General features: G+C 39.9%; 2 protein-coding genes across 2 annotated transcripts in view; one reads left to right on the top strand and one right to left on the bottom strand.

The window, feature by feature from the left end:
* The window catches only part of vat1 (vesicle amine transport 1), a 32859-nt gene extending 26503 nt beyond the window's left edge, over positions 1–6356 (bottom strand). The window contains exon 1 of the mRNA XM_004552340.6: positions 5695–6356. Coding sequence (XP_004552397.3) covers positions 5695–6120 — 426 coding nt within the window. The 5' untranslated portion in view covers positions 6121–6356. The remainder of the gene's footprint in view (positions 1–5694) is intronic.
* Positions 6357–13420: 7064 nt separating this feature from the next.
* rnd2 (Rho family GTPase 2) overlaps positions 13421–16797 on the top strand; it is a 33699-nt gene continuing 30322 nt past the window's right edge. The window contains exons 1-2 of the mRNA XM_004552339.3: positions 13421–13752; positions 14233–14320. Coding sequence (XP_004552396.1) covers positions 13651–13752; positions 14233–14320 — 190 coding nt within the window. The 5' untranslated portion in view covers positions 13421–13650. The remainder of the gene's footprint in view (positions 13753–14232; positions 14321–16797) is intronic.

Genomic DNA, 16797 nt, shown 5'->3' with positions numbered 1-16797 from the left:
AACCTCTCCTTTCTGTCTCTGGGTCAATATTGTATCAACTGCAGAGTGACACATTACAATAATGTATGTATAACAGATTTTTAAACAATTTTCTTAAATAAGGTCTAAATTCTGCAATACTTTAACCGACTGAGTTCTTGAGATGAACCCATTTCACTGCTGGAGGCGCTGGTCTGTTCATCTCCTGCTATCTTTGTCTCATAGTCCTTAGTGCAGTGTGAATGATGCAATCCACAGAACAGAAATAATTAGACTAAGGTTTATTTTTATCTTATAGCAACACACACAAACATGCGGCCACCTCGGTCACCAAACTCAAACACTTTGCTTTTAAAGTGTGGAAGCAAAGAAGGAAAGCGATAAACTAGAGCAGAATAAGAATAGTAACCAGAGCTGCGCTGAGTTTATAAAGGAAGAAAAACAGTGATGCAGTTAAAGAAAGAGAAGAAAAAAAAGATTTGAAGTTGTTAACTGCTTGCACGAAGATTTTGTTAGCTTTAAAAACCAACATGCATCGTATTAAAACATGAGAAAGAATTAAAGTATTAAATGCGATCAGGAAATAACACTCAAGAAGGGGAAAAAACCAAACAATGACTACATCATAAGTGCCCTCTTGGCTCTTAATATGAGAAAACGTGAGAAGCATTTAATAATTTTGCCAGTGTACTGGTTTAGAACAACTTTGGTCCCAGGTGCAATGTGTGTTTCATATCCTAATCACCATCTTGTCCTTTTACCGCTCTCAGACTATCCTTATCAAAGCAGGATCCTCCAATTCGCAAAAGCCACAATTAGCCATGATATTACCCCCCCCCCCCCCCCCCCCAGCGGGCTAACTAACCAATCAGGAGAACTTAGTCGAGGGACACAAGAAACAACGACAACTGTAGCATTATAAATCTTTTCCTGTTTTCTTCCTCCCCCCTAACCACAGAGCTCCTGACATAGCTCACCCTCCCACCTCGTTTCCACTCTCCCCACTTTTTCTCTTCCCTTCTTTCTCTTTCACTTCCTGACTCCTTTTCCTCTTATAACTATAGAATGTCTTCCTTCCCCTTCTCCAGTCCCGCGTCTCATCCTGTCTGTGACTTCTTTGACATCCCCTCTTTCATCACCAGTTCTTCATCCTCCGTTGTCTCTTTCTGTCTTAACCATCCTTTTTCTTCTTTCCCTTGTGAGGAGTGTCCCGTATCACCTCTTCCTCATCAGTGAGACAGGACAATGGGGCCCATCTTCTCCCCTGGCTTCTCTCCACCCATCACAGTCCCTGCCAGATTCTTCCCCATGGCTGAGCATAAGACAAGCTCTCGCCTCCTGGGAACAAACCCTCTCCACCCGGGCTTCTCTAATGGTCTGGAGGGAGCCATGCGCCTCGCTGTCTATCCATTCCAATTAGAGAGATCTCTCTCTCTTTTCATACCCTCATCTTTCTGTCTAAAGGCTGAGTCATTTGGTATATTTCAGAGTATACTATCACTTTTTTACCACGGGCTACTTCCCTTGGCTTGCTGACAGCTCTCTCACATTTCCATCTCCTTGTCTTTTCTTACCGCTGGGATCTTCAAATTCATCAACCTCTGTGATTTAATTGGGGGTGCAGTGTGGTACAAATCGATACGCGGGGGAGTTCAGGCGTTTACAGGAAACAAACATGACTCACAAATGCATTTGCAGCCATTCTTCCATGCCCATGTAAAGCATGTGAGTTACTGTCAGTCACACAGAAGCTGCGTAGGAACATTCAAGGCCAAATAAACCAGCCTTGTGACACTTCTGTTACAACATCTTCACAGTGTGACAAACGCATAGCCTCTTCTTGCACTTCCTTTCTCTGCCTTCATGCTGCATCAGATGTAGTTAGGGTGAGGAGTGCAGGCACCTTGAACAAAGACATTGTATATGAATGGACTTAATCAGATAGTAATTCAATTTTGGGGTATGCAAGCCTCCTAGTCAGCTGCTTTGTGGCTTGGAGCTTTGATGATGTAGGCAAAAAAATTATCAAGTTTAAAAAAAAAAGAAAGGTTGAACAAAGTCAGGTTCAGGCGAAAGATAAAGGCTAAACATAACACCCACACAGCTCTTGTGACTCCTGTGAATAAAATTAAAGCATACATATTTCTGCTGCATCAGTAGGCGTTAGGTTCAACATGGAGTTTGTATGGTGTTAAGGCCACACCCAGCTCCCATCCAGCAAACTACGTGATGGTCTGCAAGCTGTTTTTTGCTTTTTGCACTCACTTGCTGCATCTCTATATTTTATCCATCATCTTTTCTCCCCTCAGATGAATTAAGAAAGTCTAGTTGTTCACCTTTAGAAATTTCCAGAAGAGAAAGGAAAGCACGCGTTACAAGCTCAAGAAGACAATAGAGAAAGCTGTTCTTTAGAAAGCCAGCAACTGTTACAAGGCCAGAATAAGTGAAGGCAGCACGACAGAGCAAGTCGCCGATAGCCCAGCGGTCATAGACAGAATTAAGAGCTTATATGAAAGGAAAAAAAGCTATAGATAAAGGCAGGGGAGGATTGATGGAGGAAATACCAGACTGACAATGTGGGCCAGGGAGATAATTGAGAACATATGGGCGAGATCCTCATCGAGGGAGAACATTTTTAAAGCTGGTCTGATGTAAAAAAAACAAACAAAAAACAAAACATTAAAAAAAAAAAAAACGCTGATGTTTAGTGTCACGGGAGCTTCAGGGTGATTCATTTTTTTCTGATCTTACTCAGTGTTTTACTTTTCCCCACATTTGCTTGCTAGGGTTATTTCAGGTGACTCAACTCCTGTAATACTTCAGTCAACTTATAGTTCTTTGAAGGGAAAGTTACTGATAGACAATGGAGGAGAAAAAAATCAATAAAAGGAGGTCAAGATAGAGGAAAAACCAGCGTACGGGACTGTTTGATCCATGTACTGATTTGAGTTTCAAAACAAATATTGCTTAATCTTTGAACATAATCTAAAAATGTTTAATAGCCTTTATCTATACTTCAAGAATTTTTGTAAACTACAATAAAGAGCTGAGAGCTCTAAACTATAACTTCACAGTTTATTACTTTAATGAATAATTACATATCCTTGCTGCATTTCCTTACTTAAGTTTCTTATAACAGGACATCAGTGTTCTTGCAATTCCCCTACTTCTTGCACCACATGTGTATGTGAATACTGTCCTATTCAGCATTTTAACAAACTTCCTGAAGATGAATCCTGACCAGATGTCATTAATTGCTATGGGTGTCTTAGTCAGGGTGGCCCATAGCTAGATAAACCTTAACTCTCTCTTTGGCCAGACAAACACCAAAAACCCATTCACACACCGGCAACAGAGTCTAAATACAAAACCACCTGTTTAAACACAACAACACTTTTAAAGTCATGCTTTGAAGTGAGAAATTTAGAATCCCACGAGTCTTTGCACTCGCCAAAGGGGGGAGAAAGTGTAGAAGCATTAAAAAGACTCAAAAACACTACTGTACACAGTTTTCTGTATTTTAAAGCAGTTCTCATGCATTTCAGAAATTAACCTAAAGCATTGCATATCTAATATGCTATATCAATGTTTTGGAAATATGAAATAAAACGGATTGCACTCTACTTAACCACTGTTTATCTTACTTTATTTAATTAAGAAGCAATAAATTTATTGCCTTTATGTATTATATATGGGAAGAAAGACACTCAGACACTCCCACTGTTGAATGTCTTTGTGTGCATATGTCTATCTGGGAGAGATACAGGGCAGACAAATAATGCAGCAGTGGGTGATGAGCGTCCCAAAAATTCTGTGCCATCAGGGGTCAGCACATTCCATGTGAGTCAGCTGCCAAAAGATTGCAGTGATCTCTATCCATTAGGAAGATTGTCTCCTAATTCTATAAGCTAAAGGCCGCAAGGGGATGTAGGAGCGTATCGATAGGCTGTGTGTTTCTATGTGTGCTTTGTGACCTTTAAATCAAATCAACATCCCTGACAATGTGGAAAGGAGCAATGAAGTATTCTTGAAACACAGGGGTCTTCGCTTTCTATGATGTCTGGCTGCTGTAAGTTCACCCATCACCAATCATTTAATTAACCCTATTACTGTTATCCTGCAATAGATTAGCCATCCATCTAGGGATCCACACCTTACAGACATATGTGCCACTCCCTGTCAGATGGACTGATTCTGCACTTGCATCACATGGTGTTGTCCACAGATATTAACTGGACGATGTGAGAAAATCTGGTACTAGTACAACAAGCAGCGTGAGTCATCATTGGCTGCTTTGTAACGCTTGGGTTCTTTTTTTTTTTGTTGTTTAAAAACCTTTAAAAGGCGTTACCGTGGTGATGCCATGCTGCTAGGAGACAAGACATAGATTCATATGGCTCATCGTGCAATTTAAGACAGACACCAATAATCCTGCTGCCATCACAACGCATCGTTCTTTGTGGATGACAATCAAGGTGGAAGGGGCTTCAATATTCTGTTTAATTTACTTAATTGTCTGAGAGCGCACTGGTTTGAACTTTTGATGTTGAAACACTGGGTTAAAGAGATCTCTGAGCACAGGACATATGATTCGATATCTGTTGGAACATAGTGCGACTGATTCAGTTTCTCACACCATGCTGTCTGTTGCGTCGCGCCTCGCCCTTTCCATTCGTGTGTGCGCCATCGTCGCTCCCGGTAACAAAAGGCGTCGGTGACTTCGGTCTCCGCCACCGGTGTCAAGTCATAATATTTACTGTGACAGCGTTCCATATTCTCCAAAATAAAATGCCTATTAATTAGCCTAACATTTTGCAAGTAGAGCCATGTTTGTATACCCATTAGCCACTCTTTTAAATAATTTTCCATCAAAAGTGCTCGTTTTCTTACACCTAATTGCTTCCTTCTTTTTCTTAACAAAATATGATAGGCTAATAAACACATGAACGCGTTAGTAGCTTTAATTCTGAAGGCAGAACACACTCATTTCCGGTCTTGTCCACGGTGTCTCCAGCTAACTTGACGCAACACGCCGCACCATGGCGCACATCAAAGCGCAGCATAGCGTAGGTGCAGCAAGGATGGAAGGCATCCCACAGATTACATGTGTTTATATAGATTTAGACTTTCAACATGAATGTTTGGTGTGAACAGAGAATCCTTCTCAATCTCAGCAACTAGTTTGTACTTGAAGTTGCTCAATCTAAGTGCGCACTGGTAGCGCAATTCGAAAACCGGGGAGACAAGAGGGGCGACGCCTCTGTTGGCCGCATTGTGCACAACTTGCCTCATTAACACACTTTTGGCTTCTTCAAAAGAGATGAAAAATCAACATGAGCACACTGACATGCTTTATTGCTTTTCACGTTAAGACAACAAGTGCCATCTGCTTTCTACGCAGAAGTGAATGAATGGATGTGAAACCACATTAGCTCAATATTAAACCAAAAAGCCGATTTATATTATCCCCGTATTTTGGATGAATTGCCCTGCAATCGATTGATGACGTTAAATTAATTTAATCGTGGAAATGGAAACCCGACCGCTACTTTTTTCCAGTGAAGGGAGAAAAGCCTGACACGCCCATGCCCAGATGTAACAGTTCGGCCCCAAACTGAATGAAATACATATCACCAAAACATTAACACAAGCACAGCAAGTTTTTTTATATGACACAGTAAAAGAAAGAAAAGGCAACAGCTAGTTTGTGCTTACTTTTCTGTCTGTTACTTCCTCCCCTACAGCCTCCACCACCCCGGAGCACTCCATTCCCGGGGTAACCGGCGGGGACGGCAGCCGGTCGTACAGCCCCTGTCTGGCCATCAAGTCGGCGAAGTTCAGTCCGCATGCCTTGACCCGAACCAGGACCTCACCAGCCTTGAGTGTCGGCTTGCCTTTCTTCACCTGCAGCTTGACTTTATCATACCCCCCGTAGCCGGTGAGCACCAGAGCGCGGTAGGTGAAGGTCTCCTCTTCAGGGACCTTCTCGGTGGTCGCCGCCGGGGTGGCCGCTGCCTCTGCGGCGGCGGCGGGTGGGGACTCCGTCTTGGGTGGCTCGGTTTTGGGCTCCTCGGAAGGTTTGGTTTCCTGCTTTTGGTCCACGGCGTTTTGCTGCTGAGCAGGTGCGTCTTCTCCAGACATTGTGCAGACAGTGATGAGCCTAGAAAATCACTTGGAGGTTTTTTTGACTTCTTGTGCTTTTGTTGCCGTGGACGGGCTTGCTGCTTTCAGTCAGATGCTTGACTTGCAAGTAAAAGAAAATGTGAGGGACAGAGCTCCTTTTTCAGCAGTCTAGCATGGAGACGCGACCCGTGCAAAGTGGGCTGATCAGTGGCCAGTGGTTGTCAACGCCGCGCTCTGACAGAGAGTGTGAGTGGGACGAGACATAGGCAGTCTGGAAAACACGGAGTGCTGATGAAGCTTGGGGATTGGCTTGTATGACTGGGTGGATTTGGCTGTCTGTCTTTGACTATAGAATGAGCCTATATTGCATTAAGCAGAGGGATGATTTACAAAAAATGTCAATTAAGACTGAAAGGCAAGTAAAGCAATCCTTGGAAAAACGTTCAAGCCTGCTATTCCTTCCAATCCTCTTAAGAATATTAAGGTGCTGTGGTTAAAGGAAAAAGTAGCTTTAAAAATAGAAAAGCACTTCAAAGAAAGCTGCAGTTAAAGATTAATACAAGATTAACTACACCATGTGACACAAAAATACCACCATAGACTCAGTAGGCTTTTCATTTTAGGCACTGAATTATATAAACATGTTTATTTAATATTTCTTTTAGCAGGAATGTGTTGGCTGTTTACTGCAGCCTGTTTAACAGTGAGGTTTGTGGAACACCAGGAGCCACAGGAAACGTCTGTTTATGCTGCCTATTCTGCAGTAGGATTTGCAGGAACTTTGGACCTGCTTACTGCTCATTGTTGTAACTTCCCTGCACAGACAGCTCAGAAAAAAATATGAGCTTGTGTTGAGGTCAAGCCAGTGTTTGATGAAACGATATAACCTGCTTTGTGTTATCCTTCCACAGAAAGGAGGATCCAGAGCCACGGGGCAGGATGACTCTTCCAAAAGTGGAACACTGGCACTCATAACATTCCCAGCTTTACTGTGAATATTATTCGCTGTATAATTTTAGAATTTTTTAGAAGCTTGTTGCGAACAAAAACATACAGCAAGTAGCACACGCAGCTGCTTATATTTTGTCCCAAACAGAAACATTTCCACTCATCAGCTCAATGCCTTTAGAGTTGAGGACCTAGCCCAGTGTTCAGAGAGCTGTGACCACAAGAGGAGTGGTGAGACACCTTGTGGCTGTAAAGTGCCACTCAGCACAAACTCAGCAATCAATATCCCACAGCAGTGTAATGATGTAGGATGCAGGCATTATTGATCTGTCACTTTGACACAATGTTATAAGGCAGATGTCTATTGTTTCCCAACAGCACTGAGCCACTCTGTACATCGCTATGTTCAGGTTTCTCACATCTGAGAGGCCTTTCTTCACTTTAACTATGACAAGTCAGGAAAATGGCTTCATGTAGCAGCGACAAAGGGGCTTCGAAAACATGTCCATCACAGAATAGGCTTGCAATTAAAGGAAAGTAGGACCAAAGATGTACTGGACACCTGGTGTAGTGTGGAGACTTTCTCTATTGTCTAAGTAGGTTACTGAATGCACTATGTTGCTCGGTGGTGTAATTCAGCCTGAATAAAGTACTGTGTCACCACACTGCCAGGAAATAATAGACCGAGTCTGCAGGGAGTCTGGCTAGTCACCGAGGATGTGTGTGTGTGAACTACAAACACACACATATTTTCATTTCCATTAAAACTGGGCAAATTGTGGGACTAACAACAAATCTATGAGAAAAAAAAATCAATGAGAGCTCACTTAAACCCTCCACGTGGTTGTCAGCATGAATTATTACTGCAAATGTATGAAATGAATACAGCTGTGTGGCTATGGTGACTTATCAGCTTATTGGTGAATGTTTTTACCTTGTTAATAAAACAAAGGTAGTTTTTTTCCTGTATGGTTTGGTTACATTATCCTTGAGGAGGAAATCATTTTCAGAACTGGCTTCTTGCTTAATCTGTGATTTCAGCCCCTTTTGCTTATGAACCCTATCATTAAGATAAGGTTCATAGGCAACTATTTTTGACTGTGGATTGTGAAAAGTTAAACTGTTACTTTGAATTTATCCTACTCTGGCTGTATCATATCGATTCTCTTCAGGGACTTGAAGAGTAAAATTCTTTTCACTATTTAAGATTTTATCTTGACCAGTTCAAACCCCAAGAATCAGAATCTCCGTGACAGACCTATGATCTGTGCAATTTCTGTGACGGGAGGAGGTTAAGAAGCTAATTGTGCTAAAAAGTGTATGTGTGTGCCTTAATCCATTAGATCCACCCAAAACGTTTTGATCTTAGCATTACAGGTACAACTGCCACAAAGGCTGACCTGGAGGGAGGTTCGAAATGCGAGTATTTCAAAGCAAAAAGGCAACACGGTTCAGTTTTTATGTTGGGTTTGAAATAAAATGCAGACTGTAATAATTTCACTGTAAAGCCTTCAGTCTCAATCAGTTGTACTTGGCACATTTACAGAAACTGAAAGCTTGGAAATAAGATGATCACCCACTGGGCATTTCCAAAAATTGGTTATAGTTTGGTGTCGAATGATCCACTGCCATATCTGCACTATTAATCCATGGGTGTAATGAATTTGCTGGCTGAGTAGACTGTCAAGCATCTCTTAGCATTTAGCAGTATTCAGCACAGTCATAATGATAAACTGGCAATGGCAGGTAAAGCAGACTGAACCGTCAACATTACGGTGAATGCAAATCTCCCACTTTTTACTACAAACACTTTTATGCAAATAAATGCAATGTGGGTAATGTGAGTGGTTTGTGCATTCTGCAGAGTAAGGCTGTCTCTTTTTCTTGTGTGAGGTATTGTTTCCCTCGTGTTCAGCTATTTTAACAAACCAGGTCTCCAGGTCCCTTAACAGAGGTATGCTGTTTAAGTAAAATTAAACTCCATGAAATCTTTAGATATAGTTATTATAATGTACACAAGTTTTCTTAAACTGATAATGATCTTGAAAACATCCTAAATTTCTGCATGCTACAGGTCTTTGTTCCCCGAGTAAAACAAAACAAAAGCCTGCTTTAAAAATGAATGAATACTGCCACCTGCTGCTCTAATGACTCCAACATGAAGCATTTACTTTTTTAAAGATTCATTTCACTCAAATTAATTGAAATAAATATACATAGTACACAGGGCAAAACAAATTGTACAATTCCAACAAGTTTGAAAGTCAATATTTGGTATGAGCATCTTTATTCTTCAGCACAGCCTGAACTCTCTTTCTCATCATTTCTTTTTTCAAGAATAGTTCTCCAGGCCTCTTGAGGGACATTCAAAGCTGTTCTTTGGATGTTGGATGTCTTTTGCTCTGTTCTCTCTCAAGATGAGGTCCAAGCTCTCGGAAAGCCAATCCATTGTTTGTTTTTCTGTTCAGGTATGCTTTTAATAGCACTGCTAAATTATAGCCCCAAACTATGAAAGAGGACCATGTTTTACAGATAATCGTAGACAATCACAGTTTTACCTTTCTCCGGACTTCTTTCATACATATTGATGATAAGTTGAATGAAAATGTTCAAATATGGATTGATAAGACCGTAAGGCCTGATGTCACTAATTTTCAATCCAGTTCCTGTGTATGTTGGCATATTTCAACCTTTCTTCCTGTTTCTCTTCCTTAGGAATGGCTTCCTGACATCCACTCGTCTATTGACACCATTTCTAATGAGGCTTCTGAAAACTGAAGAGCCACATGCATCTCTCAGGTCCTGTGTTTGGTCTTTGCTGAATTCTTTCCTGTTTCTAGGACATGAGATTTAGATACTTTTGAAATGCTGTAGATAGTTTTTTAGGCCTGCCACTTCTTCTTTTATTCCTTATTTGTCGAGTTTCCTCAGTTTCTTAAGGACGATTTGCACACTATGCAGAGATGTTCTAAGTTTTCAGCTAATAGCTCTTGGGGAATTGCCTTGGTGGTGCAAAACTGTCGAATTGTATTATCTTTCTCATTTTTTACAGATTCAACTAAAAAAAAAGGGCATCAAATCGTAATTTTGCAAAAAAACCCCAGTTTGTAACAAATTGCCTAAAGAGACATTTTGAAATGGATCCTTTGTTTTTTTGTTATGTTTAGACAAAACACTGATTCATTCCATGACATCCCAAACAAAAGCAACACACACACACACACACACACACACACACACACACACACACACACACACACACACACACACACACACACACACACACACACACACACACACACACTCAAATGTTAGACTGGTAAAGTTAGAGCAAACAGTTACAGAAGGCCTGTAACCAAGATAACATATAAACCCTGGCAGAATACTTTCAACATATTGTTGTGGTATGATACATAATGAAACACGGTAACACAAATGTTAATATTTAGCTCAGGTGTGCATAAGCGAGTTATCCAATGTAGAATGCAGAGGAAGGCAAAATGAACAAAAACGATGGTAAAGCAAGACAGGAAATGAAAATATTGCACAAAAAGCAATATCAACAAAAGATGGATACAAGGTAACCAAACAGATCATCTGACAAAAGCAAAGATACTCTGAATTTACCCAGATTACATTTTTTGAGCTTTTCATATGGTTTAGAGCCTTGTTTTTTCAGCACTTACTTCCACCTTTAAAATATATCAGTATTATCTCTATATTACTGTATTCTATATTCTAATCTTCCCCAGATGTATTTATTATTAAGACTTATGTCTGATTTTTAATCTCTTTAATTAATTTATATAATTGCTTATTACTGCAAATCATTGTAATTTTATTAATTTTTTTCTGCAGTTTTAATTATTGGCCTATTAGTCATCTGTGAAGCACTGAACTGCACTAAGATTCACCAAATGTGCTATAGAAAATAAGATTTGATTGAGTAATTGGTACTGATGTTTCAATTTATCCGGTATTGGTATTTTTGCAAATGATATCGTTAAACACTGAGTGGTAGCTACAGTCAGACAGTCAAAGCCCTCATAATCAAGACCACAAATAGTTAAATAGTTAATATTTTAAATACGATTGTAAGCATTTCCTTGATTTTTTTCTCCCACGTTTTACAGGCTGTGACTAGAATAGAATCTACCTAGCTACCACACTAGGTTTACTGATGTAGACCCAGTGTAAAAATACTTTTATGATGCTTTTATCAAAATTATAGATAAACATGTGCCCTCTCACAAATTTAGAGAAAAAAGCTGAGACAATCCTTATTTTTTTTTTTCTGTTCCATCTCCTCACAGAGAGAGATGCCACCTGGGCCAGAAAAGCTAAATCTGAGGCACACTGGCTGATTTTTAGACAGCTCGGAAACTCTTAAACCTCTTTAATTAAAAAAGGCCTAATCAGAATTCTACCTCAAAAACCACTGAACACCGTAATGATCCCAACTCCTTTTGGAAAATAATAAAACTTTGTACAGCGATGTAACCACAGACGAGATGTCAGCTCTTAAAGATTCAGGTAATTTAGGTGAAAAATGTGATATTCTAAAGTGCTTCAATGAACTTTTTTTTAAAAATCTACATCCAGGATTAGAAAAACTTACTGAACAGAGGCATCTGTCTGCTCATAGTCCTATTCGGATTTATTTCTCTCATTAATACAAACAAACTCTTTGAGTAGTTTAAAGTTGCTTATTGCTGCATATTTTTGTTTTCTTAATTCTTGATATGTCTAATCTCTTGTTGGCTTGTCCTTAATCTTTGAAGCATTTTGAACTGCACTAACCTGCATTAAAGATGCTAAACAAATAAAGTGTGATTGATTGATTAAGTTTCAGGTAACTTGTATTGGCTTATACCATAGGTGTCAAACTCTGGCCCGCGGGCCAAATTTGGCCTGCAGCCCAATTACATTTGGCCCGCGAAGCCATACCAAATTACTATTAGAGCTGACCTACTGGTATTATACAGCTAATATATATATTGTTTAGTATTAAGCTTTGCTTGTTCCATATTCAGTTTTTCAGCAAAACTTGTTTGAGTCCATAAGAAAAGATTCATTCTTATATCTAGAGGAAGATTTTTTTTCCAATAAATATTAGCGTTAGCCCGCGACTTTGTTCCAGTTTTGAATTTTGGCCCACTGTGTATTTGAGTTTGACACCCCTGGTTTATACGCTTATGACTTGGGGTCACTGCTGTTGTATAGCCCACATTTATATGAGCTGACACTTTTTTTCGTCCACAAGGAGGCGGTGTCGGTCTTCAAACAACCAGAGTTGAGTCAAGCGCTGTGTCTTGGCACGTGGTACCGCGTCATTTCATTATCTCATTCACAAAAACATTAACTCCCCTGCGGGGCACGCACTTCTAAGGGATATCAACTAATTGAAGGGCTGCAAGAGCCATAAAACAGCCCATTCACCTCCAACTACTTAATTTGATGGACTATTTTATCATGGTATGCTGCATTTATTGTATCACCATTAAAAGGTCACGTTGGCATTAAATCGAGGGGCACAATGTCCTGAGCATTTATGCAGCTTTGCCAACAGTGAAATAAGGTTTTACATTTGGTAATTATCATAAGACAAACAGCTATCCCTCCATTTAAAAAATATTACATAACAAACATTTAATAATGTATATTCTCAAAGACACATTAGGGCTAATAAGACCATGTAAATCTTAATGGGAAATTGGAATTTACCCCTTTAACTTTTTCACATTATAGTTATAGCTCTATATTTAAAATGATGATAAACACATCCATAAGTTTAAGCCTATTTACAATAATTTATTAGCAAAAAGTATAATTCCTCCCCTGTAGCTGGTCAGTAAGTCAAAACCCATCACAAAACGTTACTGAGCAGGCTTTGAATTTTTCTTATTACGTATTTATCCATTTTATACTAAATAGGCCTTTTTTTTAAAAAGGGAAAAGGCAGATTTAAGCAGATGCTCCAATTTTATGTTAAACGCGTTTCATCATGAAATATGACACAGTTAAGTTAATAAAGACATGATACTGAGTCCTTATTAACTTTGAGATAATTAGCTGTAGTCTAGTAGTGTTAGTCATAACCCTAGTGATATCATTTTTGTGGACTTAATTAGGTTTCTGATGCAACAGAATACAATCACTACAGGCATAAAATAGCACTGATTGGTTTCCATGAACACTGGGTCGCTTTTTCAGTGAAATCATACAAGAGAAAAACAAACCCTGTGAGCCATTTGTATAGTTGGACCTTAATTTCTAATAATAATAAGAGCAGCATACAACATGTGAACGATGTGGCTCATTATGTGAAAATGAGGAAGGCGTGGCCAGTAACCAAAGTAGCGGAGTTTCCAGGGTGGGCTGTGTGCGTCCTGCTCGCAGTTACGGGAGCGGAGTGTCAGACGGAGTGTGTCAGTGGGACCGGGGCACTGCGCGTCGGACAGCAGAAGCTGGATAAAGCGCACCGGCTCTGCGCATGTATTTGCTAATTTTTCTTCAAAGTGTTGAATTCCGCTGCGCCTCTTATCGGATGCTGGATGCAACACCTTTCCGTGTCAAGAATACACGTCTGACGGACAAACCATGGACAGTCTAGGGAGCCGTTGCAAGATTGTGGTGGTCGGGGATACGCAATGTGGGAAAACTGCGCTCCTGCACGTTTTTGCCAAGGACTGCTACCCAGAGGTAGGTCCAGCTATTAAAAAAAAGTCGAAACTTCGGTCTTTCTGTAGAGGAGGGAACCGCGGAGTTTATGAATAACTACAGCACCGTCATTTAAATGTAACGCTCTACTCGGCAGCTCAGTTTCAGCACTAATCCGGCAGGTTACATCCACCTGTCTAAACACACTAATGCTCAAAGAAGAGAAGGAGAAAGAACCTTAGCGCAGACATGAAATAAAGGACTGTAAAATGACTAAATGAACTGTAGTGTCTCCAATACAGACTACAAAACTTTAAGGCTTTGTCTTTGCTGTGTTTCTAAACATAATATCCCCGAAAGCATTTGAGGCAGCCCAGCTGTGAAATGTGTCTGCCTTTATTGTATTTGTCAGCTGCATCGTTTCAAATGTCATACTCTCAGCAGTCTAATCACAGTCACTATAAACAGAGGCTTATTATGCCCCTTTTCATCGGGTAACTAAAATAAATCTTTTATTTTCAGAACTATGTGCCCACAGTGTTTGAAAACTACACAGCCAGTTTTGAAATAGAGAAGCACCGGATTGAACTGAATATGTGGGACACGTCAGGTAAGACTATTTCACGTCTCTGTCTGTGCTGTGTCTTAGAGGCTGACATTAAATCAATCGTCTCCTAGCCCTGCCGTGGTGTCTGTCCCTGGGTGCGACAGGGTGGCACTGCCTCCAACTCCCTCTCCAACTTTTTCAGCAGTCATCTCTTTGACAAATTGCTTTGACCTAGCCAACTCGAGATGCCTTTTGTTTTTAGACGGTTTTTGTTTGTTTGTTTGTTTGTTTTTTAACTCAGGACATCTGCTAGTGCTGGAAACTTTGGTGCCAGCCATGTCTCTCTGTGTCTTGTGTGTGCATTCTTTCATGAGTTGTCCACTGTGTGTGGCTGCCTCTTCTCATGATCTGGCTCAGGGTCAGGCAACTGTGGGGAGGTGAAAGGGGTTATGGCGTGGATAATTCAGACAGGATGGGCCTGAAGGGACCCGTAACAGCTATAACCATTTAAGAGCTTTCCTCAGATTTAGATGGATGCAGCAGTTGGCTGACATACTGGCTAGTACTGGGCTAATCTTTGTCTGCTCGTTTGATTAAGTTTCCCCATTTTACACATTTTCAGACATCCGATCAAGATTTATATAAAGTTTTGTTTCCTTTGGATATTTTATTAAGTAATTTGCTGACAAATAATTCATGAATGGACTTCATTCCTCAACCCTGTGCGAAATTAATTAATTACGTTTATTTTCAACTCCATACACATTCATTACTTTCAGGGGCTTTCTAAGGGCCATATCATACCGTTCACGGTAATACCGGTATAATGTTGGGCAACGATAAGAAAATGAAATATCGTGATAGAATATGGGTAAAACACGCATGCGCAGTGCCTTTGTTTTCATATGCACATGGCGGAAAAAGCACTGCGGTGACAGAGAATGAGAAGGGCGAAAGCGGAACGTTGAACGAAACAGATGAACCAGAATTGGTTTGTAAAAATGCTGCAACTTCAGTGGTGTGGAACTGGTTTAGCTTTCGTCTGTCAGATACACAACAAAGCACTATTTTTGGTAGAGCATGCTAGCGGCTGTCGTTATTTTTTTTATTTTTTATTTTTTTTAAACTGAAAATATTCACTTTAATTCAGTTTTATTTACATAGCACCAAATTACAACAACAGTCGCTTCAAGACAATATGACAATCTGAATCAGTGTGTATAGTTGTAGACATTTTTAAAGAGTTTTAACTAATTGAACTACTTTCGTCTTTAATTTGATATGTTTTAACTACACCTTTATATACATAAATTGGGACATGACATCAATTACTTGGCTGTCCTTTTGGACTGAAATATCTTGTTCAGTGGGTGTAGGTTCAAGGTCCCTTTATTTGTCATTGTACAATATAAAATAGAATTACTCTGCAGCACTGCTTAAAAATGTATCTCTTTATAAAGTATAAAAATAGTAAAAGTAATAATAGCAGAAGAGAATAAGTAAATAAAATTCACTCAGGCAGAGTCATTTCAATGTGCCAATATATGCTACAAACATAAATGTCATTCCCAAATCATTGTTTGGGTGACTTCATAGTAGCATTTAGGGGAGCGGTGACATTTGTGTAAAAAGTGTTCAAAACTGGAGTCATGTGTGTTTGTGATGTCCTGTCTGCCTGAGGGCAGAAGTTCAAAGAGATGGTGGGCACAGTGTGATGAGTCCTTTATGATGGTTGTTGCTTTCTGAAGGCAGCAGGATGTGAAGATATTGTTCAGGGCAGGTAGGTGTGTGTTTGTTATTTTCTCTGTAGTTCTGATAACTCTCAGCAGGGCCTTTTTGTCCTCCACAGAGCGGCTGCTGTACCACACTAAGATGCCATAGGTCAGGGCACTCTCAATGGAGCAGTGATAGAAAGACACCAGCAGACGTGGCAGGTTGATCTTCCTGAGAGTCCTCGGGAAGTGTACTTGCTGCTGTGCCTTTCCTTTTTTTTTATTTTTTTTTTTTTTATTCGTTATTGTCGTTATTACCGTGTTTTTTGGAAAATACGGCACACTTAAAATCAATCCTTTGATTTTTCTGAAAATCGACAGAGCCCCTTATAATCCCGTGTGCCTTATGTATGAATTCTGGTTGTGTTTACTCACCTCGAAATGATTTTATGTACACAGCGCTCGAAAATCTGTCAAATGTTTTAGTACGACTTTGTTAAGCTACGAAGCTGCACCGCTTGATGGATTGTCGGAGCATTACAACTATAGTAGGCAGGAGCCTTGCTGAGTGATACGTACTGTGCTTCAACATAATATTACCGTATTGTGTGTGTATAACCTCTTTTTAAGATTTCTGGATATTATACATGGTTATGCTGAGGATATGTCGGCCAATTTCCACTGGAAATGCCTTTTGGTTAAACTGTCAGCAAGGAATTTGCACTGTTAAATTTTTATATAACTTTAATGCAAAAAACAGCTTCTTGTTTAAGTGAAAATACATTGATGTTTTTTTTTTTGCATTAATAAAGTTGTGGAGTTTTGTCT

Source organism: Maylandia zebra, linkage group LG4, assembly GCF_041146795.1.
Source record: "Maylandia zebra isolate NMK-2024a linkage group LG4, Mzebra_GT3a, whole genome shotgun sequence".
NCBI lineage: Eukaryota > Metazoa > Chordata > Actinopteri > Cichliformes > Cichlidae > Maylandia > Maylandia zebra.
The sequence above is the reverse complement of the archived record's forward strand: the minus strand, read 5'-3'. Positions and strand labels throughout refer to the sequence as shown.